Below are 23,709 nucleotides of genomic sequence, written 5' to 3'. Positions count from 1 at the left end.
GTGGTAAGGGCTCCTGGAAGGAGGTTCCCACTGAAAGTTTGTTGGGGGTTGCCCACCATTGTGAATGGAGGATAGCACAGGGACAACACGCTGGTCTTGGAAGCAAGACAACGCACAGCAACAGAGGTTTGAATCCCAGATCCGCGGTTAGAAACCAAACTCAGGTACAGTATTAGGCGTGTTATAAAAAAAACAATTAAATAAATCAGATCTGCCGTCATGGAAGATGGGAACTGAATCATTTTAGATTCTGGGTCCAAACCTGGGTCCAAACCTTGGCACCAGCAGCTCTGCAATGTGAGCTGTGTGTGCCTCATCTTTAGTCTTGCCAGAGGGAGGGATGAAGCCATCAGGCCCAGGAGTCTCTGGAACCACCATGCTGACCTGTGGGAGAAGTTCAGGAAAAGAAGGCATGTGGTTGATAAATCTGCAATTCTGTCCTCTGTTGGGAAAACTCTGACATTGTCCGTATCCCAATGGAAACCTAGAAAAATCAGATCTTGAGCAACCATCATAGATGATTTCCCCAGTTCACTGACAGCGCAACAAGAGTTGGAGGAGTGGCTGAAAATCGGCTGTTGCGACATGTGGGCAAGGACTTTGCAGAAGCCAATTGTCCAAATATGGATAGATATGAATGAATTCCCTGCAGTCGGAGGAACGCTGCCATGGCCGCCATCATCTTCGTGAAGACACGCAGTGCTGAGCTGAAACCAAACAGCAGCACTTGATATTGGAAGTGTTCTGTTCCCACGGAAAACCAAAGGTGAGCCAATTGCTATTTCCTGAGGGAGGACCTTATCTGGCTCGGCATGATCATCTTGAATTTCTAATTGGGTAGGGAAAGATTGAAGTTGGCGACGACGAGGATAGTGCACAGGCCAGCCTGGTTGGGTTTGGGCACTGTAAACAGACAGGAATGATAGCACTTCCCTTGCTAACGCAAGGGAACAGGTTCAACCGCTCTGAGATCCAGAAGGTTCTGCACCTTGGCTCTGAGGGAGGGAGACCCAGTCTTATGAAGAGGAGGGTGGGATATGGGGGAGGGACAAGCGGAAGCCCGCTCGGGCAATGGACAAATCCCATCGATCTTCTGTGATGGTCTGCCACGCCTCCAGATGAGACGATATATGTCATCCCACTGGAGTCTCGTGTGACCAATTGAAAACATTATTAGGATGATTTATCAGGAGCAAGACCTCCTGTTGCAGAGGAAGAGGCTGATGACCCAGACAAAAACCGGCCACTTTGCCTTTGCTGCTTGCGTTGAGGTCCACCAGAGGAACCTTCTGCTCGACATGCTCAACGCTCCTGCAACCCTCTAAAACCTGAGAAGGACCATGTCTGGGTCCCTGACCTCTGCGACCCTGGGGGTTGTTTTGCAAGAACAGACAAAGAATTAGCCGTTACTGTGCTTGCCTTTGTTTTGTTGAGATCCTCGTCAGTGGAGGATTGGACCAGTTCTTTACCTTCAAAGGGGAGGTTGAGTACTTTGTCCTGAACCTCTTTCAAGAACTTTGTCGCGTGAAGCCACGCTTGGCGGGAAATGTCTATTCCAACCATAAGGCCCTGTGCAGAAGTATCTACATGATGGGCCGCGGCCTCCAACAGGTCCTGAGCCAAGACTCTGGCATCAGATAGGCCCTCTTTAAAATCTTCCAACCTGTCCTGTGGGATACAATCCTGAAATTCAGAAAGCTCCTCCCACAGCTTGAGATTCCCTGCTCCAAGGATGACTTCAGCATGTGCCTGTCGCAGCAGAAGACCTAAAATGGAAAAAAAGTTTTTCCTGATGCCATCAAGAATTTTGTCCTCCTTGGACAGGACCTGAACGGCTTAGAGTGGAGCGTAGCTGTTGCCACTACTGTTGATGAAGGGAGCAGACGTGACGTCAAGGGTATGTCCTCTGATGAGTGTAGCTTGTATCGAGTGAATATTTTTCTGTTTATACGCTGCCCGGAATGAGGTTTTTCCCAGACCTTACAGACTTCAGCAAGCACATCCTTTTGAAGAAAAAGGCCTGTGCGCTCCTCTGCAGTAAGAGTTAACGCTCCTGAAAGAACTCCTTCTTGTGGAGTTGGAGGTTCTGGTATTGGAATATCCAGCAACACCATCATATCCAAGACCCGGTTATGAAAAGCTCTGACAGAGTGGGGCGGGTCTTCACTATCTGGTCCGCATGCTCTTTGTCAGTTGTGGCAGGAACAGAAAACTGATCCGCGGCACGAGGTACTTCAGACATGCTATTTACCAGCGCCACTGGCGCCTTAAGCACTGGTGACAGTTGAAAGGAAGGCATGGTATCAACAGTTAAACAGACACAGGTGACCATAGTTCAACAGTGTTTATTGAACTTTCAAAAGGGTGTGATGAACGCCTATCTAAACCTAAATCTACAGATGGGCGCAAGCTACTACCATCAAATAATAATAATGCAGTCCTAGTGGAGTCTTGTCAAAATAAAAGAGACTATACTAAAAAAAAAAAAGTAGTGTGGAGTAATATTCATGAAAAAGAAAGAAGTCTTCACAAAATGTTATGTCAGGATGTTTGGGCCGTTCGTCTCCCTTCCTCACATTTTCAGCACGGGGAAAGGTGGTTCACTCGAGCAAAGCACACACTCTGGCTTCTTCGACACAAGGATACAGTTCTATTTCCAGGTACAGGGCCTTCTGTGCCCAAGTGTCTTTTCTCATAAAAGTCTCTTGATTCAGAGGGCCTGATGGACAACAATTAAGATGCACATTTCTGTTCTTCCTACTAGTATTCAACTTGGGTGCTTCACCCTGGATCCCCCTCAGCCAGGGCTCAGATCCTTGTTATTTTACGATCATTACTGCAGCTCAGGTGCTTCACCCAGATCCCCCTCAGCCGGGCTCAGATCCCTATTATTTTACGATTGTTACTGCAGTTCGGGTGCTTCACCCCAGATCCCCCTCTGCCGGCTCAGATCCTTCCCCTTTTCAATTAGTCTACCTTAGCCGGGCTCGGACCAATTGTAGTTCACCTTGGTTTATCGAAGACTTTCAAATGTGCACAGGATTTAGCTTGACCAGTTGCAGGACCACGATACAAACTTCCATTTTACAATACAGTTGAATTCAGTTGGATACCGAACAGAGACCTTCGAATGAGCACCCACGTGGCGCCGGACCAATCTGTATACGGTATCTCACTTGGCCTCCCAAAGTTCATTCACTCCTTTGGTTTCCAATTGCATTTACGTCACTCATCACATGCATTTAGCATACTGTCCTCTTTTGATTTCTTCATAAAATGTTGCTGCTTGCAACCTTGGTTCAAACACAAACTTGTTTGGTATCAGTCTCTCTGACTCACCGGCTGTGCTGTCTTTACTGGAGCTGCTTTGTTTTAGGAGCCAAGGACAGTACCATAGTAGCAACTGCTCCTCCATGCCTTGGTTATCGACATGGGAGAGCCCCAGGCACCGTCGATGCACAGTGTAGGTTTGTTTAGCTGTAGCTCCCAGTCTTAGGCTTCTTATTTTCCAAGGTTTGCAAAGGTAACAGTCTTTAAAGGTCAAGGGCACTTCCCTCCTTGCAATCCTCTCTGGTCTTATCGTTTTTCTCCTTGTATTAAACTACAATCTTGGAACTGCTGTTTCCTCGTGTGCTTTTCCTGGCTCAGAGTGTGCTTTCGTGCTCTGCCTTTTACCCGTGTGGGGAAGTGTGATGGGATTCAGGTGTGTGTAATGATCAGTAGAGGGGTGTTGACTTCCTAGGTATCCTACCTTGTAGGATGGGGAAAAAGTGTTACAGGGAAGGGGATACTGCGTCTCACTATCCAGTGCCCCACTTCCACTCCCCGAAGACCCCTCATCCAGGTGATGCACCCGCACTGGTCCACCCCCAGTAACTGGATCCAAAAGCGATGGCCATGTCCTGGCCACCTGGATGACAGATCCACGGGGACTAGGGGGTGAGACACCTTCAGGTTTCTCACACAGTGAAGCCAGTGGTTGCAGTGCAAGAGTGGGATCCACAGGAAGCGGAGGAGGCACTACCGAAACCTGCTGAGGGGTAGCAGGAGCAGGCTGCAGCTCGAGAGGCTTAGGACACATTGCTTTGAACAGATCCTTAAAGTAAGCCTTCATCGGTCTGAATGCACGAGGGCCTGGAATTTGCCAAAGAATGCATCCTCAAAGGAAGGTCTAGGCAGGGGAGTGGGTAGAGGACGCTCTGAAGGGGCATACTCCAAAGATTGTAATGAGGCTGGTTGCCCAGAAGGCCTTCCTCCAGCTAAATCCACATAAACTAAGGGAGCCGACACAGGAGGAAGCAAGACCGTGTGTAGCAGCGGAAACCTTGCACGCCAGTCTGTTGGAGGGGGAAAAGGGTTTCTATTGTCCACTTTTCGTGGCAAATGCTGCTCTGCCCCAAAGGTAGGCCCCACTGTACCAGCCATTGAAAGCGTTGGTGTGGAAGATCTCGTCAAAAAGACTGTTTCAGACCGCGTGGGTTTGAACTGCCATTTTGTCACTGCTAGAGTGATCTGTGTCACAGGTTTTAGTGAGGCCATCGTCACTACAGGCAATGTAGGGGCTTTTGTATTAGTTTTAGCCCTCAGACAGGGATCCTCAGCAGATACAAGCAGACCTGGAGCGCTTTTCAGCCCTTTTGGTTTCTGCAGAAGAATTAGTCCTCAGTGAGGGATCCTCGGCAGGGCCGGTGCTTTAAGACTTAGGCCCTTTGCCCTCCTTCTTTGCCCCCTCAGCAGGACCGGTAGAGGTCCTAAATGGAGCTCCTCGATCCTGCTGGTCTTTGAAATAGTCCCTATTTGGGGATCCTATGGGTTTACCCCAGTTCTTTTAGTCACTTGACAGGAAACCTCGAGACTAGGCTCGGTACGTTTAGTCCCAGAATAGAAAATCTCGGGAATAACCCTGGTTGCAGCAGCCCCAGAAATGTTGGGCTTAGTCGTAGCCCCCAGATGGAGCACCTTGGAGGAAAACCTGTTTTTTGTAGCCCCTTGACAGGGAGCCTCAGAGAAAATTCCAGAATCCAGATTAGAACCCTTTCGGGAAACCTCAGAGAGAACCCTGGTACCAGAGCTACCTGGACCCCTGCCGGAACCAGAAGACCCTGGGAAGGAGTCCACTGGCTGGGGTGCCCTAAAAAGGAAGGAACTTACCAGACGCTTCCTTTTTTCGTTGATGGACTGCTGTAAATGTGGAGGAGGAAGCTGTTGGAACACCTCCTCCCACTTGATGAGCCTACGCTGGAGTGCCCGGATGGACAGAGAGTCGCAATAGAGACAAGAGTCCTATTGATGTTCCGGGCCCAAGCACTCCAGACAGTGGGAATGGGGATCCTCCTAAGCGAAACGACGTTCGCACGAAGAACAGGACACAAATCCCTGACGCTCCTGGTCTGTGCTTAGAAATCTCTGTGGATTAAGCACGTTATAAATAACCAATTATATCATATCAATCAGGCACAGACAGCCAATCCTCGGGGGTTATTACAAAGGTGAAGGCCCTGCACGGCTTCTCTTTGGTGAGAAAGGCTGAAATTGCCAGAACAGGGGTCTTGTTTCACAAGTTGAAGAGTTCACCACTGAAAATGTAATGGTAACTGGAGCAGCCATGTAGTCCAGGGGAGAGCTGATCAGTCTACCGGCTGTGCTCCAGGGACACTTCTGAAGGCTCAGCAGGTACGGTTCTCGAGCAGGGGTTGGGACACGTTGTTCTCACTAGTCCAGGGGTTGAAGCACCGGCAAGGGCTTTCTAGAGATCTGTAGAGAGGAGTAGGGCTTACTTTGAGGCAATGCTCGCCTTTGTAATGGTCGTCCTCTGGTTGTCAGCGGCTACATTTCTTCATAGAAGTCTTAGCTCCAATGATGATCTGTCAAATGACTGCAGTAGTCCTCCTTTTATTCAGGGTTTGGGCTGGAGTCACCCCAAAGCCCACCTAGTGGTAAGGATTTGCACCAGTCAGACTGGTAGATGCTGTCCAATCATGGACAACCCATGGCCACCACATCTGCCCAGCAACATACACACTTTGGCATAGATGTGTACTGGGTCCAGACAGATCCAGACTCCACATCTGGCAGCGGCTTTGCCCAGGAAAGGGCTTTCCATATATGGCAATTTCCGACCGAGAGGCAGGAAGAAGGCCAAGACACAAAATGGCTAAAAGACAGGAGAACGACAGGAGAACATCTCATGGCAAGGCCATTTTAGAACACATGGTACTCTAAATAGCATTATGCTGTAAAATGCAAACGTGCACGAGAGAAAAGTAAAAAAGGCGGTAGAAAAATATCCACTGCCTCCAGCCCATCCAGGACATATTATGTCTGTAACACCAAACTTAGAAAAGAAAAAGCTGTAGGGACGCAACGTGTCTAAAACACACTTCATTCTAAGGTGGTGTGTGCAGTTTAAAAATAAGAATTCAACAAAAGGACACAGTTGGCCTCATTACGAGTCTGGCGGTAGTGCCGCCGGACTGGTGATGAGTTACCGCCACCTGACTTGCTGGAATAACCAGGGCTTTACAGCCCCAGCGGTCTGGTAAGTCAGGCAGCGGCAATTGTTACTCCCCATTCCCATTCGGTCCCAGAGGACTACGTGGGAATGGGGAAGACAGAAGCACAACAGTGCCCGTTCTTCCGCCAAAGTCTGCTGGCGGATGCCGTTCCGCACGACAGAGTCAGACCTGGCGGGCGAAACAGCACCCGCCAGCAGACTCGTAGTTTACCGGTCCAGAAACAACAGTGCTGGTAAGCTTACCGGCACCGTCGTTTCCGGACCGGCAAACTTGTCAAGTATCTCCCTGTACTGATAGTCTTAGGTACCTATCTATCTCTCCATAAAAATTTGAGCAAAAGCAAAATTAACTAAAGCTGAGGACTTTATTGACCAAAAAGAAAGTCAGGTCAAGATACATACAATAGCAAAAAGATAGGGCATCCCATTGAAGTCGATGGGGTTAAAGCAGCAACAAGGAAATCTTTCCTAACACTAATGATGCTCTGCTTCAGTTGTTGAACAAGTATTAAATCAGCCATACTGTAGTCCTTTCATTATAAACTGAACGCTTTCAATAAATCCTTTTTTTGGCTACCGGGTCTCACTAAGACTTTGGGCAGTGGGAAGTGTTTGAGCTGGTCCTTTTCAGGCTATATTGGTGCTGAACATTTGATCCAGGTGGTGGATGGTGGGGTAATTGGCTTTGATAAGAAAGTTAATATTGAAGTGACTGGCCACGGCACAGCTGACAGTGCCAGACTGAATGGAAACATACCTGTATTATTGCAGGAGAAGATATTAGAAACCTCCAATTTAGAGCCTCACAGTCCTAATCTAAAGAGAAGGGTCAATTAGAAATCTTTCAATTCAGAAAATGTCTAACCATCCCGCCGAAAATTGAAAGAAGAAGCAGGAATATCATAAAAAACAGCCCCCTCAATGTATTTAGGAACACTTGAAGCCACTATCAAAACACCTTTTTGTCCTGATGAAGGCCGCCTATAATTGGTGCATACAAACTGTTCTTTTTTAGGCCGAAACAGTGTGTCAACTGTTTATTTTGGTCTCAAGGAAATAATTACATTGTAAAATAGGCAAAAACACGAGAATTAGAAATAGATTTAAAAAACCACCAATAAGAAAGGGTCTCTAATGTATGATGTAATTAAGCACATGGCTTCATGCAAAATAATATAAAAGTGGATTCATTTTTCCTGTGTATATATAGTGTACAGTAGATGGACTGGTGATTTTACTGCATGTTTAATGTTGGATTTATGTTTATTTAGAGTCCTGTCAGATATGTTTAAGGAAGTATGTGCAATATACATTTGGTTAAATGTGTTTTTAATGATCTTCATTTAAAACATTGATATTGTATTTTTTGGTATTTAGTTGTGTGGGTCTAATATTATTGAACTATAGTATTCAGGTTTATCTGAACCCATAGGCTCTGATCACCTACTTATGTTGTGTATGGGATAATTGTACAGTACTTTGGTCTAATTGTAATGTTGTAGGAGCAGCGAATGAGAGGTGTTGTAATCAGTCTGGGAGCCATCAGACCTGTCAGAACTGTGCATTCAAACTTGCCCTGGGACGAACAGGTTCACTGGTAACAGACATTTCCTCATCCATACCAAAAGGAAAGGATAGGAATTTTGCTTGTGTTGAAGGAAAGGGGTACTCAGCGTGGTCTAGGGGGTGCAGTGATGGTGAAATCGACTGGGTTGCAGGCCTAGGAGTTCAGCAGGCTCTATATTGGTGTTGGACCAACTGGCTCGCTGAAGGGTAGAGTTCCCTGTGTCTTTGGGGGTGGGAGGCTATGGGGGCCTGGAGACCCATATCACTTGAGCCTGACATGGACAGGCAGGTGTGGCTCTAGGAGACTACTGTAAGGACAGAGTGGGGATACACTCACATGACTACGGAATTGCCCATCAATTTTGGCTTTCCTTTTCTCCTTCTCTGATCCATCTTCTTTGTCTCAAGCCTTTGTGGTGGAACAGTCAGTTAAAGGAATGTTAGAATTTTGACTTTATTTCTATTTATACCTTCTGTTTTGCCATGTTCCATTCTCAACATTTGTTTTTAGTATGGACGGAGGATAATTTATATTTGTGAGCTACACTTTCTTTCTTGTTAGTTCTTGCAACCAAATATGCATGTAATGAAACAGCACAGTTTGACATGTCTTGCCAGTTCAACAGGGGGTTTTCTTGCACCTTTATGACCAAAACTAATCCTGCCATGTGTGCATGCAATGTACTTTACCATTTGGCATGTAATGGTCACCAAATGCTCATGTAAATTATTTACAGAGCCCTCAACTGCAATAATTTGCTCAAAGGACTGTTGCATTTATGCAGACTGTCCACTCCATCTTTTGATTCGGCGTTCCCATATTAATTGGCTAAGTGCCATGCCAAATTCAGTTCTCATGCTGGGAAAACATAGTCTCTGGCATAGCGAATCACCATAAAATGCAAAATATGATGTTACACTTGTTAGGAAAAATGTTATTTCTTGCAGCATTCTCATCATTTCCAATGGGACCCCCAGCATACCCGCTGACAGTTGCGTGACCCTGACCTGATTTTTGAGAGTGAGGACTTTTAAACCTCACTCCCTTGCTTAACACATTTTGTTTTCGGGGCATTGGTGAGTATTTCTGGCTACCAGTGCAGTGGGGCCCTCTCCCCATTTAAGTCCATGGTATAGCACTATTACCTGCCTGAAGGATGGTAATGCAGGGGAACCAAATGTCCTCAATCTTTTGACTGTCTTGACATTTTCCCAATACTCCATAAGGCCCAGACAGGCTGGAGGCAGTGGTGCCTTCATTTGTTACCTTTTGGCTGCACTTCTGTGATCCTTTTGTTTTTTTCTACATGACAGCCTTTTGCTCTCTACAGTGCTCAAAATACCTGGCTGCGTTCTTTAAGACTTGTCTATTTATTTATTTATTTTTGCATTCATATGGCGCACCCAACCGTGAGGCATCTGGGCGCAAATCTTGACAGGTACAATGAGGTTACAGAAACATTTCAATATGGACAAATGCAGTTACGGCGTAGATACAGAATATGAGTGCAGATGTAGAATTTAGGAAAGGTTATGCCAAGCAGTTGGTATACAGCAAGCTTTCAGCGGGCCATGTGATTGATAATGAGAGTAAGTGGAAATTACTGCTCATGTGCGAACAGACATGTTTTCAGACTTTTTCTAAAGGTCCAGAAGGAAGGTTCAGCTCTTAATGACAGTAGCAGAGTGTTCCACAGTTTGGCAGCTACCACAGGGAAGCTGCTGCCCCCTGCTTTTTGTCGTTTGTATCTAGATATAGTTAGTAGGTGTGCTTGGGTTGAACAAGTTGATCTGTTAGTTAGGTTTTTGGTGAATTTGTTCATTAGATATTTGGGAGCTGAGTTAGATAGGCACTTGGGCATCAAGAATAGAGTTTTGAAACAGATTTGATCCTGCACTGGCAGCCAGTGAGCGTTCCGTCTTGTAGTGGTAATGTGATTTTTTCTAGGGATGTTGAGGGCCAGTCTTAAGGCATTATTTTGGATCACCTGGTGTTTTGTTAGATTGCGACTGTTTATTCCGGCATACAATGCTTTGCAATAGTCTAGTCTGGATAATATGAGGGATTTAGCCAAGGTGATGCTACTGTCTGTTGAGAGGAAGGGTCTGCAGGCATTAATGAGCTTGGGGGTATAAACTGCTGCAGAGGCTGTCGTATTGACTTATCTTATTAGCGTGAGGGCAGAGTCGAGGTAGACGCCTAGAGATTTCCCTTCTTTGGATACTTTGATCGTGATGCTGTCAATGTCAAAGGATTTAAACTGGTCGGCCAGTGGTACAATGTTGTCCTGGCCCCTCCATGCTAGGGGTATGCAATAGCATATATGGCCATTCTCTTTGTGGTCAAAGCCTGAGAAGTAGTCTTTATGTGTCTGGAACTAGTTTGTGCTTGTTGAGGAGCTGCAGACAGCCCCAATAAAGATTCTAAACCTGTGTGAGGTCATGACTGTACCTGGGCTGGCTGTCCATGATTGGAACAACTGCCCAGAGGTTGAATGTTGCTGGTCTCCTGATAGTGGCTGGGTATTAGCTTGATTTATCATTTGTATGCTTCATCCCATCTCCTAGTGAGACCCCCAGCACATTTTGCTGGACTTCTGGACCGTTTTCTGAAATCCTGAATGAGCAGAGCCTTTCTCCACTCATTCATTCTTATGGGCTCTGTCTTTTGGAACTCTGTTCTCTGTGTTTCACCTGTCCTATGGAGTCTACTTTCCACCATAGCTCGTTAAGGCATTGGCATTTTACTATTGCAGCACACAGCTGCTTATGGGAGGTGTTGCTGGGGACCCCTCGGTACCTCTTAGAGATAATTTTTCTATATCCCAGAGTAACTACAGTTCTTAAGGATAGAGAAGGATAGAGAGATACATAGAATCTCTTCTAAAACTTGATATCCTGCGAGATTGACACACACCACCTTATCTGGAGTGCCAAGGGGATACCTAATATACCCATTCTCTCTTCTCCTGTGACTTTTTAGTCACATAGACAACCTCCTAGTTATGGCTGATGGCAGTGGATGTGTACTACCAACTATTGTGTGATTTTTCTACCACAGGCTATGTCTGTAGCCCCGCTAGAGCATGCCCAAGTACTAACTTGGCTGCTCCCTTTTTTCTACATTTCTAGCCTGGTTGTTCTTTGTTAGCCCTTCTTCTATCATTCTGGTAGGGGGAGGTCTGTGTGTGTGTTTTGCCTTTGGCTGGAACCGTTGCGTGTCCCCGCCTAGGCTCCAGAGTGTCTGGGCAGGCAGGAAATGAGGGAGGAGTTTTCCACTCCCCTGTACTTTGTCTGCCAGAGTGCCTGAATGGGACCAGATCCCACTGGGGTTCTGGCTGTCTTGATTGGACAGCCTATGCCCCTTTCTGTAAAATGCTGAGAGAGATTGCAGAGGAGTGTGTTCTGGAACTGTATAAAAGGCGAGGCTCCTGGAGTGAAAAGCAAGTCGACCACTGGAAACTGAAGTAACCGAAGAAGATGACCAGAGACACCCGCAGACCCTTTGCAACGCCAGGAAGAGCCCACTGCTGCCCTGACCTGTTCTGTATTTTCTATGCCACAGAGGAACTCTGAAGAGGAAGACTCCTTACCTTTGACTGGTGGCAATAACCAGTCTTAAGACACACTTTAATTTGAGCCATCTCTCGAGGTTCTGTGACTTTCCAGAAGTGCAGAACCCCAATACCAGGAGATCTGCTGCCCATTTTGAGTGCCTCAGCGTGAAAGGCCCAATTCGTCCAAGTATTTGCTAGGCCCTCAAGGACACTCCAGAGACACAATCCAAATTGTCCAAGTCCCCTCAACAGAGTGTAGTACTGCAGGAACCAAAGAAGATTGGCCGAGCGAATCGCATACTTTGTTGGTGCTGCAGAAAAGGCACCCAAACCACAGAGTGACCAGAGAAGTTGATGAAAGCCATGCCAGAGGTCCTCGCTCGAGACTGCTGCTGAGAGATCCCGTCCATTGTCCTACCTTTCGTCATCAGACCAAGCAATCCGCAGGTCGGGTCCAGAGCTGCAACATCTAGGAGCATCCAGCCACAAATGTTTTCTTCTAACCAAAGGTACTGTGGGGAAAAAGGTATTGCTTACCTGATTCCAGAAGGTCACTTCAGAGCATTGGAATGCACATAGAGGTGTCCAGGGCAACCCCCTCTTACCTCTGACCCAAGCCGCTGCTTGTGTCCCTTTAGAAAGTCCTTTAACTGGGTCTCCAACATTGGTTAAGCCTTCTCGCATTTCTTATCCTAGAGACTAGAATGTATCCATAGGAACTTTTGATTTCTGCTACTTTTGATTTCTGCTACTTTTCAAGACGTTAAGACGTTAACCCTCTCCGAACTGCCTTTTAGCCAGGGTTGCGTTTGGAATTTAAAAGACTTGCTGTGTGAATAAACGGCCTCTAGAACCTTAAGTTATGCTAGTATTACACTAACAAACTGTTTTCCTTCCCAGATTCCACACATGCACTGTGCGCTGTTCGCATAGCGTGGTCCATCACTAATGGTAACCCGGCAATCAACTCAAGAGTCTCCACCCCATGCCGAGACACATAAAAAGGATATGAGTGCATTAAATAGCGTGTTGCAATACCTTGTGAAGTAGATGCTGCTTTATTGTTCTGGATTTGTTCTGCTGGTTATTGTTGGTTTCCACCCTGCACTGTTTACTTTTGGCTCTTTCTCCTTGCTGGGCTCAGGCCCTTCTATGTTTACCAGTACCTCCTGCTGCTTTGGTACTTCCTATTCTTTGACTTCAGTTCCAGCCTTCTCTGTTTTCTTTTCTGCTGCCTACTTGCCAGTACTGTGCCATCTCTTCCTTCTCGGTGGTGTTTGGAAAGATCTTCCAGCCTCTGGCAATTCAGACTTGGGGGTGGTTTTCCTTCCCAAAAATTTCAGGACCGGGTTGGACACCAATATCCAGAGATACCCTGGACCGACGAAAGACAAGACTATCAGGTATGCGGGAGTCACAGGGCACATGCCTTGACAGCTTTGATCCCTGGACTGGTGGGAATAACCAGTCTCGACCGCTGCTCAACGATCCATGCCATCTGAGCTTTCGACTGACTATGGACTGACCAGCTCTCTCCTGGTCTACCTCACTGCAGCCGTCCCCATTCCAAGTGCCTCCCCGTAAATTGGCAAATCTTTAGCTTGTACTACAAACCCATGCTCCTGCCTTTTCAGCCTTCTTGCATCAATGGAAACGTTGCAGGGCCTGCTCCTTTGTATGTCTATTGAAGATTGCCTGTCACAGCCTCCTCATGGCAACAAGGTCTCCTGGGGTCTCCTGCTGCGCAGAAGCCTTCCACTTTTTTCGCTAGCATGTTAAGGTGGAAGGTGCCCGGAACCCCGACTGACACAAACTAAATCCTGTGTCAGAATGTGACCTCTGCACCCATGACCCCTCAGCCTTCCTCAAATGGACCAAGCACAGAATGCTGTTTCCCCAACGGATTCTGGAATCTCACAAGTGGTATCTGGAGAAATCAGAATCAAGGGTGTAATTTAACATACTGGTTTCTTGACCCCCTCATTCGCCCGGTTCTCCATAGGGTTACATGGATGTAATGTCCTGTGTCTACCTCTCTTTCCTTACTTTGGTTAGTGGTAACCTGGTCAAAGATGCTTTCCTAGGTCTGTCCCAGTGTAGTGGAACTGAAAGTGTTACTTACCTGAACTTTCCTCACCTTTTTTAAATTTGAGCCATAACTGCTAGGATCATGCAAACACACAGCAATAAAAAAACGGAGAGTGAATATTAGACATTGCGCCTACCCTTACATTTCACTGTGGAATCCTGCTGCAGTTGTCTAATTAAGACTGTTATTCACAAGACAGTCAACTGTGGAACCCAATTGAATCAATAAAAATTAGGCAGTATGCTCTGGGTTTATAGGTTTATTCTTGACAATACTTTGGTAATCTAACACAAATTCCTTAAGATCATGATTTGCTTAAATGAAATCCTATGTTCCATACATCCTAAAATGCCCTATAATTGCCAATCTAAACCAATTGGGGCACGTGCATATGTTTCACCCATAAAAGGGATTTCGCCAGGCAATTATACAATTACTTAGCCCACATTCCATTTGAAAAATCTAGGCAAATTGGTTAGTTGGTTCAGATCAATCCAATTTATTTGTGACCACAGCTAAAATTATATTTGGATTCATTCATGTTCGATTTAACACATAAATTGAACGTGAATTAATCCAAATATAATTTCAGTGACATGTATATGGACTGATCTGAATCAACTAATTTGCCTAGACTTTACACCCTCTTTCTCACTTTCGGGTTTCTTGCACCCTCTCTAAACTGTCAATTTTCCTTCTCACTGTCTCTTTGCTGTCTCTCTCAGTTTAGGTTTGCTTGTACCCCTCTCATTACTTTCGTGCCTCTAGTGCACCTTTTCCGTCATTTCGCTTTGCTTTCTTTCAAGCTTCATAACTTTCTCTTACTTCACTTTGCTTTTACCTTTCTCTTGCTTCGCTTTGCTTTCATTCACCGATTTCACTGCTTTCCAGTTTTCGCTTGCTTTCATCCCGCTTTCGCTGACCACGCTCTTTTCTCAACATCGCTCCTGCTCCCCCTCCATCCAATACTGAGTTTCTGTCTGTCTCATGAGACTCACCAACAGTAGCACGGCGAGCAGGTCAAATGGGTTTGGGTCGTGGTCAGGGTCTCACCACTTGCCCCTCAGACACCCTTGAGAGCACACATCTCAAACGGGAACAGGTATTTCACTGAACACTGCCAGCAGGATACAGGCTGCCTCGCTTCGGCTCCCTGGAGATACGGTTCCTGAGCCACGCTGCAGCTCCTCACGAACGGCCGTTTCCCTCTGGATCCTCCAGGCTGCTCTTCCTGCAGCCAGCCCCCTGCTCCTTGGCTCCTCTGGTCCAGTCAACATCCTCAGCTCGCTTTCTGATTCTGGCAGAACCACCCTTTTTATACGGCATGTGAGAGCCAATTGGAGTCAGCTGTGCACAGTTGGGGAAATGTGCCTGACCTTGCCTGACTCTATTAGTGGGACAACTCAAAAGTGTTAGATGGTAAGCTTCACTTTGTATCCCTATGTTGTTTCTATGAGTAATAAATCATTGCTCCCGATCACCTCTTCTTCGTCCCAGTACATATTGGAAATGGGGAGGGGGAGATGGGGCGAGATTGAAAATATCCCCTAAAGGTTGAGGGAGAGTGTGATGATGTATAACTGGGAAGGGGGGAAGGGAGGAATATTGTGTCTCTGTACCAGCAGATGTTACCTGTGGGAAAATGAGGGAAGATATTTTACTGCAACCTAAAGAGGGAGGGATAAGGGAAGATTGGCCCTCAGTAGGAAAAGGGGGATACCGCGTCTCGCCTGTGTATACCTCACTCCCAATCCCCAAGGACCCCCTGCTTGTCGACCCCCATGTTCCGGATCCAACAGTGGTGGCCGTCCCCTGGCCACCTGAGAAGAGGATCCAGGGGAATAGGAGTGAGAATACCCTCAGGTTTCTCACAATACACACAGACACGCACACACAAAAGCCCCCCTCTAATGAGGGCTGCAACTGAATGTTTCTATTATATCTATAGTGCAAGATGTACACATTGTATACTTGTATTAGTTGAGGATGCAGGACACAGAACTGTGCTTATTTCAGTCCAGGAGTTTCATAGTTTTAAAAGCATCACAATCATTTCTATTCAGGTTCCCTTGTTTGGGATTCATACCTTTTTGTATCCTTTGCACATCTGCATCCTTGTTCATAGTGGTTAGGCTGTGGGGAAGCACACTGCCACAGCTATTGCTAAGTCCAAGTGGTAAATGAGCCTGTATAAAAAAAGTAAAATAAATCATGGTTCTGAAACAGTGAAGGAATGTACATTGCGATTCAATGTAGACGCTTCAAATAAATTAAAATAATGAAAATATTTTGTTTAAACTAAAGATTTGTGCTTCTCTTACATGATCTAACATTGTAGAGCAGTAAAAACAAGTGGCATCAAAAAGGCAAGGCTAAAAAGTGTTTTTCCTCTAGTTTGTGGGTTTACATCTCAGCCAGATCAGTAGTTATTTAGGTAAGGTAGTGCAACTGAGACGATGAAAGTGAATGGGCATGGAGAACGATTTACCTTCTCACCCAACAGGTAACCAATGTGGGGCAGTGTGATATCCATGCCTTACTGTGAAGGGGTTTCCAGAGCTCTAACACAAGTCAAGCCCTCCTCGACCCACCTATTTTACAGAGAAATGTATGGAGGGGATAGTTCAAAGCATATCAAATAGTTCCTTCTATCCAGTTTCCAGTATTCAACATGAAACAGTCTTTCAGCAAAATATTTGCTTGCAACATTCAGTCCTTCTGGCTAGATAGCTGCACAGATTCTTAGACGATTGATATTGTAATGGATGTGAGGCCTATTATGGACATATATTGCTGGGGTATACGGTGTGTGCTATGAGGCTTCTAACCAGTTGAAAGATGCTTTGCCATCAATTGAGGAATGTTGTGAAAAGATGTGTGCATCATCATTCCTACAGAAATTGTAAAGGAGCGGCAGGGTATCTCTAGCAGTCACCCCGATTACCAGCAAAAGGATTCTTGGGCCCCAACAAAAATCCCTTCTGCAAGAACAGAAGACTCAACCATAGGGCAAAATATACTCTCTTTATTATCCAACAAAAATGACAGGAATCACACTAAAACAACATATCGTTCCCAGAACTGTCGTCCTCCGAACGTGTGTCACCTCGTTTTAACCAGGGATGACATCACAAAAACAGGTTACGTCCCTCGAAACCTATCGGGGGTACGGAGTGGTCAGTTTAGGGAAAATACATATACAGTATATAGGGGTTTGTTCGATTATTGGATCGCCATATCTGGTGGCTCCTCCTGGGACAACCTCTACCTACACACAAATACAAAGTTGCAGGAAATGAACAGCATGGGTCTGACATAGATTCACAAGCTCATGCTCATGAATATTCCCCTTCGTCAGGCTGGGACTCCTCGGTAAAAGAAAAAAATCAGTTTCAGTTCATTTCTGAACTGTCTTTCTCCTAACAACCAATCACTGAGCTCTGTGTCATACTGCCCCCAGCCAATGACTGCCCTCTACCTAAGCCCCTCCTCAGGCAGCCATCTTCAGATTTTTACCGCACATTCAAGTGTTGGGAGTCCTCGTGCTTAGCTCTCGAGCTTTTACTGCGTTTTTCACTTTTTGGAAGAGTTATACTCTACTTTCTGGTCAATCGAGCCTGTGTGCTCCATCGATCATCCTTCCAATTTAACAGGGACCCGTTTTTCGGATTCTGCAGTGCCCCTCAGGGTGGATTTCATCGAATTTCTTCGTGAAAGCTTCCAGAAGATTCTTCAGGCCTACACCGCGTGGACCATGTTGGACGAGAAGAATGATTCCCCTTCCCTTTTGAAGCTTTGCTCCGACTGTGGTTTGCAAAATGTTTACATGGACGCATAAGGGGAAGGATTGTGCGTTTTGCCGTGAACTCTCGAAACACACGTTGAAGGATCGGTGTAAATGGCTGGAAGAGTGGCTGCAGGCCAAGGCCTCTGCACCGGGTGGTTCCCAGGAGCATGCCTCTCCCGGATCCGGGAAAGCTGAGCGGGCTTCTAAGTCATTTGAGGGCGCCCCCCCGTGTGGGTCCAACAAAAGGCCAAGCACCGCGAGTCTGCTACCATCGGGAGCGCCGCTGCAGTGGGCTCATCGGTCAGAGCGTGTTCGACATCTCCGGCTCCATCAGTCTTCAGTCAACACTCTGGCTCTTCATCCAAGAGGAAGTCGGATCACCCGGGCAAGCTGAAGGTGGCCCCGGAGACGACCAAGGAGAGACCAAACAGGGTATGGCATCCAGCCTACCCTCTTCCGTCTACCTTGGCTGAATGGGCATTGTCTTGTTTGGCTGGGCCACGTGTGTGGAGACCACAAAATGAAGATGCCCTGCTTGTAATTATGAGGATTTTAGCCTGAATTTCTGCAGATGGCTCATTGTCTTGGTAAGAGGAACTTTTCTGTCTCCACTTGTCCTTGGCTGAGTGCCTTGGTTCTGCTCGCCTCTGGCTGCGGAGATCATGTCAGCTTTTCCATGTACTCGAAGCCTGTCTCTCCTTTGCCTACCATTTCAGAGACCTATAGCTTCCATATAATTCCTTATGGCTTCTCCATGATATTAGCAGTCAAGTATGTGCAAGCTAAATATATGAATACTTTGCATCTTGCGGTTTCAGATTTGCTGAAGGATATGGATATAAAGAAATATGTATGTGTGTCTGTCCTCTACCTACGAGGGTCATAAGCATGTGCTTTGTGCTGATTTGCAATAAACTAGTGCATGTTCATGGAACTTCATGAATGGATGAATATGTACTTCATGTATAATGCGGCTACGTCATGATGTCAGTGATGACGCCATTCATTTCTGGCCTTGCAGTTAGTCGACTTGCTCGATCAATGTCTTTTCCATGTCGTCCAAATCATTGATTGGGTATGGTCTGAACGGCTGTCTGAGCGAATAAAGCTTTCACACCTGCGATACATTGAGGATTGTGGTAATGGGCCTAAAAGTGAGGCAAGACTGTCATTTCTCTGCCTTTGTGTTGAGTGTCATGTGGGGGGGCATGAGGGTCCCATTTGGCCCCCCCCCCACTCTACAGTTTCTCATATCTGTGATACATCGACAATGGTGATGAAGGGCCGAGGAGTGATGTGCATCTGTCATTTTTCTACCTTCGGGCTGTGAGTCGGGTGGGGGTCAGGAGGGCCACACTTAGACCTCCGTCCTTAATATAGTTCTGTGATTCAACCCAACATAACTTTGATTGCCAAAGCTATTTCAGAAGTTGATGAAAAGATAAAAGATTTAAAATAAGATGAAAAACGAGGGGGTACTGTAATAAACTCCTGTTCTCCCCTTTCAGTGTCCAGTTCAAAGCCAGCAATCTCACTCACCTTTTTCGTCTAATTGGAAAAATGAAAGCAGCAGTGAAGATCCCATTGCAGATACTGGATACAGAAGATATTGGGCCTCATTACGAACCTGGCGGTAGGGGGTTAACAGGGCCGGTAGAGCTGCCAGCCCCGTTAACCCCCTACTGCCTCATTACGAGGTCTCCTCGCGGGACCAGCTTAAGGACGCCTGGTAAAACCAGGCACCCTTAGCGGGTTCCGCGAGCAGACTAGGGTGCAAATAATGGGCCTGTCCTTAACGGGCCCGTTGCTTGCATCCTCCCCATTCCCATTTGAGCCCTGTGGGGCTCAAATGGGAATAAGGATGTACCGGGTCGGGGTTCCCTGAATGGGGAAATACCAGGCCCTCCAAGGTCAGAATGGCCTGCTATTTCCCCATTCAGGGAACCTGGATCCGGTACCTGGTATGGGCGTAGCTATGCCGCAAATAGCGGCATGGCTACCTCCATGGTCGTAATGAGGCCCATTGTCTGCCATTCTTCATAGACTGGGTCTAGATTTATCATTCATTCATGCCACTGGGAAGCTTCCCAGTAAAGTTCCCAGATGCTCCAAAACAAAGACAATCTGAGGTGGACACTGAGAATATTATTACCTATTACGGTCATCAAGAGGCATTGGATATAGTAAGCAAGAACTAGGTCAACTGTCCAGGGGCCAGACCACATTAAAGTGTGACCTAAGTGTCACAGTCCCTAACCGCAGTCTGCCTTGCTGCAAGGAGGGACTCAGCATTAGCACTCAATTTTTCAATCAGGCAGGCATTCAACCACCCTGGGAAACTAGCAACTACCCACACTTTGCCTATGAAACTGAGAGTACCACCCAAGGGGTTCAGTTAAATAGTCATTTGGGTCGCTCCCTTCAACAGTCAACCTTTATGCCTTTTAGGGAACAGAGTTACTGTTTATCCCATAGGGAGAATGGATAAAACCATTGATTTGCCCTTAGGTTTCAGATATGTCCTTATCTATTGTCCAATTTGCCATTATGATCTATATAAAAGTCTCTGATGTATTTGAAGACCTAGGGCATGCTTTTCCCCCTACCCCCTATAGCCCTGTAACAACTTGGAAAAATATAATGTTTAAGTCCTCTGTACGATATGTGGACTGACAACTGTAAATATTGTAAAGGTCACTGTTAGGAAAGATGCTCCGTTTGCTGCTTTCCTCGCATTGGCCTCTATGGAGCACCCTTTCTTTTGGCATGTTTGAACCCTGTCCTGACTTTTTGGAGGCAAGTAAAGCCTCCTGCTTTAATTCCCTTGCCCTTTGGCTCATTCGTATTTGGAAACTGATCAGTCCCTAAGACTATCAGCACTTAGAGACTATTGGCCTCATTAGAACTTTGCCGGTGCAGTAATAACATGCAGGTATTAACGCATGCCGGCATGTTACCGCTCTGGCAAAGTAAAGTTTATCCTTTACTGGATAACCAACCCAACCACAGTCATGACATCAATAAACTTTGGAATGTGTATAGGCGCTGTCTGTGTACTCCCTTATTGAGGAACAACCAATTCCAAGCAGATTACAGCTTTTTCCCAGGCTCTGGGAAGAGCATGCAAAGAGGATTGCCATATATTGCCATTTCCTATCCATGCTATGGAATATGATGCTTAATATGGACATTGGGCCACAAGGTTACGGCAAAAACAACATGTGCACCATTACATTTATTGGGTTAGAATAGTGATTTATAAGATTTACACTGAACATCCCCTTTTCTTCAATGCACATCCTTTTATCTTTTGAATCCGCCCCACATACTACAAAAGTATTGTATCACTTACTTTTGGAGGAAGACTTCGCCCCAAAGTAGAACTGCCACAATATGGTGAGACGACTTGGGTTGTTTTCTTTCGAGGTAGCGTGTCGCTAAAATGCATCCCTGCCTTGTACTGTTTTTTCCTTCCTTCTTGATTTCTAAAGTGCTTAAAAATAAAAAGCAAACAGATCCTTACTTTAATAACATCCCATTTGATGATATGAAACAGTTTTGATGGATACATAGTATATTGGCGTATAAAATACACAGTTATTAATCTAGGGGGCTAGTTTATGAGCAAAATGCACACCACCGTTTGCAACGAAAGAAGGAGGATGAATTCAGTATTGGCTTACAAACTTTCTGAATCATGTATAAACAGAGTGCAATGAACCACCTTCTCTGAGAGCACAATAGCAAATGATATGAATGTACAGCTCCTCAATGGACACTGTCAGATTTCACAAATTAATACCATCCTTTCATATGTCCTAGCTATTATCATTGTTACCTTGGGGGGATGAGTGAGTGAAAAAGTGGGGAGTGGGAGTGGATGAGAAAGAGAGAGAGAGAGAGAAACATAGATCAGGTTACAAGACACTTTACCCAGGAAAATATTAAAACAATTCTCTGTATCCTTTGTCCTCATCCATGCAAGTTTACCAAAATACCAAATTGGCTGTGCTACCCCGATGGTGCCAATAAATCAACTATAAATGAAAGCATATAAATAAATGCAAACACAAATTTGGTGAAATCTTTTCATTGTGAATTATAAGGGGTGTTTTTTCTGCGTTTGTCGATAGACCCAAAACCCTACCACAATTTAAGGACAAATATCTAGATATGTTTTTCCCGATTTTTTATATTTTGGGGAAACATCAAGGCGTCGGTTCAAACTAATGCATGCCAAAAAAATGGTTTTAAAATGTTATGCAAACTTGACATATGTACTTTTGAAATTAGAAAAATAGGAACAATCACCTTCATGGTGATTACAGTTCAAATAGTCTTTTTCAACTGTTAGGGGGTAATTCATGGATTATTTGTGCTGAAAAAAGCGGGATTTGTGCGGCATTCTGCCCGCAAATTCCTGTTTAACAAATGGGGATTTACGGGCAGAATGGCGCACAAATCCTGTTTTCTTCGGCACAAATAATCCATGAATTACCCCCTCAAATTTACTGCATATATGATAACAGGTTAGGTCAGTGTAGATGCCAGTGAGGGCGATGGTTGGTGTTGAAAAGGGGGAGATTGAGGTCAAGAAACAGGTCAACACATTTGTTAACACGTTTTACACCTGGGATGAGGTGACAGCACATTCCAGCAAAGTTCAAGTGAACAGGTCACACATAACATCTCGGCTGAAGGATGCATACCTTCTGGAGGAAGAATCCAAAGAGAAAGGCTTGCAAAAAGCATGTGGGAAGCCCAATAGCCTGTCATACAGATCACTGAGACAATACAGTGGCTCTCAAATGCTACAGATGCTGCCTTTCATATGGTGGAATATGCATGAAGTCTTGGTGGCACTGGGATACCTCCCAACTCATAGTACGCACCAAGCTACCTAGCTACAGTTGCGTTAGCAGCTGTCTGAGTGATAACAAGATGATCTTTGATTCAGAATGTTTTCTCTTGAGGTAGAATTTTAATGTCCTCAAAACATTCAGGCTATTTAAAGCATTCTGAGCAGGGGAAGCATGCAATCTTTTGTGGAAGACAGGAAGGATGATTTATTCACTGAAATAAAAGTCAGCAAGAACTTTAGGGTCAAACGAGGGGACTGAATTGAGTGTTCAAATGAAGTACAATGCAAGCCTTTTTGAAGAAAGGCCTGTAATGGGTTACTCTGTCTGAAGTTAGTGCCACAAAGCAGTCTTCCAGAACAGTAGGTCTGGAGGGTTGCCCAGAGCTAGATGTTTAAGATTAATTCTAAACCTTCCAGCCATCCCCTCTCTGTTTTGCTTTGTCACCCTGAGTGGGACTGGTATGCCCAGATGTGGGTCCGGTGGCTGCTGGGCCTAGAGAGCAAGATACACCTCCCTGATGAGGCCAAAAGAAGTCAAAACATGTATGGGGTTGCTTATGGTCTTGTGCAGAAGGAATGTGACCTAGCTGTTCGGGCTGGAGTGCCCCTTTGGCATTTTCCAGTATTAGTTTAGGTGGGATTATATTTTCTGCACATGTGGTAGGTTTCATTGATTCAGAGTTTTGAGCATATATTCTGTCTTGATTTCATGGAATTTAATGGTTGCTTGCTGTATTATGGACTCCCATTTACTGATTCTGCCTGGCTTTTTGTGCCTCATTGAGTACAGCCCTGGCTTTCCTTATTTTATCTGTGAACGCTATTTGCACCTTGTCGCAGTCTTTGCTGGACGGAGAGAATGGGGGTGAGGGGGATTCAGTGTTTTGGGTTTGCTATTGTTTTGAGGACTTCGAATAGAATGCTAGTTGAGTTTTCTGCTGCTTTTATTTGTTTATTGTCATAATTTCTCTTAGTGTCGCAGATACATTTGTGTTAAACCATTTCTTGTGGTTTTGATTGGGTCTTAGTAATCTGTTTCTCAAGGGGGCTTTTAAGTCTACTAGTTGTTTTGCCTGTGAATTAAATTCAGTGATTACTTTATCGCAAGAGACATCTTCCTTAAATTCTTTGTGTATATTCTCTATACATTGTTCTAGGTGTTGTGGTTAAATTTGTTTGTAATTCCTGCTACTCACTTTTTTTGGTTCATTACCAATGTTGTTCTTAGTGGGCGCATTTAGAGTCAGCAAGAAGGTGACTAAGAGGTGGTCTGATCATATGCAAGGTTGTGTGACTAAATCACTGTTCTCTAAGTTGTTGGTGATAACCCAGTCG

At 45.5% G+C, this 23,709-nt stretch overlaps 1 protein-coding gene across 3 annotated transcripts in view; it reads right to left on the bottom strand.

The window, feature by feature from the left end:
- The window catches only part of PHLDB2 (pleckstrin homology like domain family B member 2), a 705,124-nt gene that overhangs the window by 260,159 nt on the left and 421,256 nt on the right, over positions 1–23,709 (bottom strand). For all 3 annotated transcript variants that reach the window (XM_069637184.1, XM_069637185.1, XM_069637186.1), the window contains 2 exons: positions 20,866–21,006; positions 15,813–15,912 (listed from right to left, as the gene is read on the bottom strand). In XM_069637184.1, coding sequence (XP_069493285.1) covers positions 15,813–15,912; positions 20,866–21,006 — 241 coding nt within the window. The remainder of the gene's footprint in view (positions 1–15,812; positions 15,913–20,865; positions 21,007–23,709) is intronic.

Source organism: Ambystoma mexicanum, chromosome 7p (genome assembly GCF_040938575.1).
Source record: "Ambystoma mexicanum isolate Mex_15411 chromosome 7p, UKY_AmexF1_1, whole genome shotgun sequence".
Classification (NCBI taxonomy): Eukaryota; Metazoa; Chordata; class Amphibia; order Caudata; family Ambystomatidae; genus Ambystoma; species Ambystoma mexicanum.
Note: the sequence above shows the minus strand (reverse complement) of the source record. Positions and strands in the feature narration are given on the sequence as shown.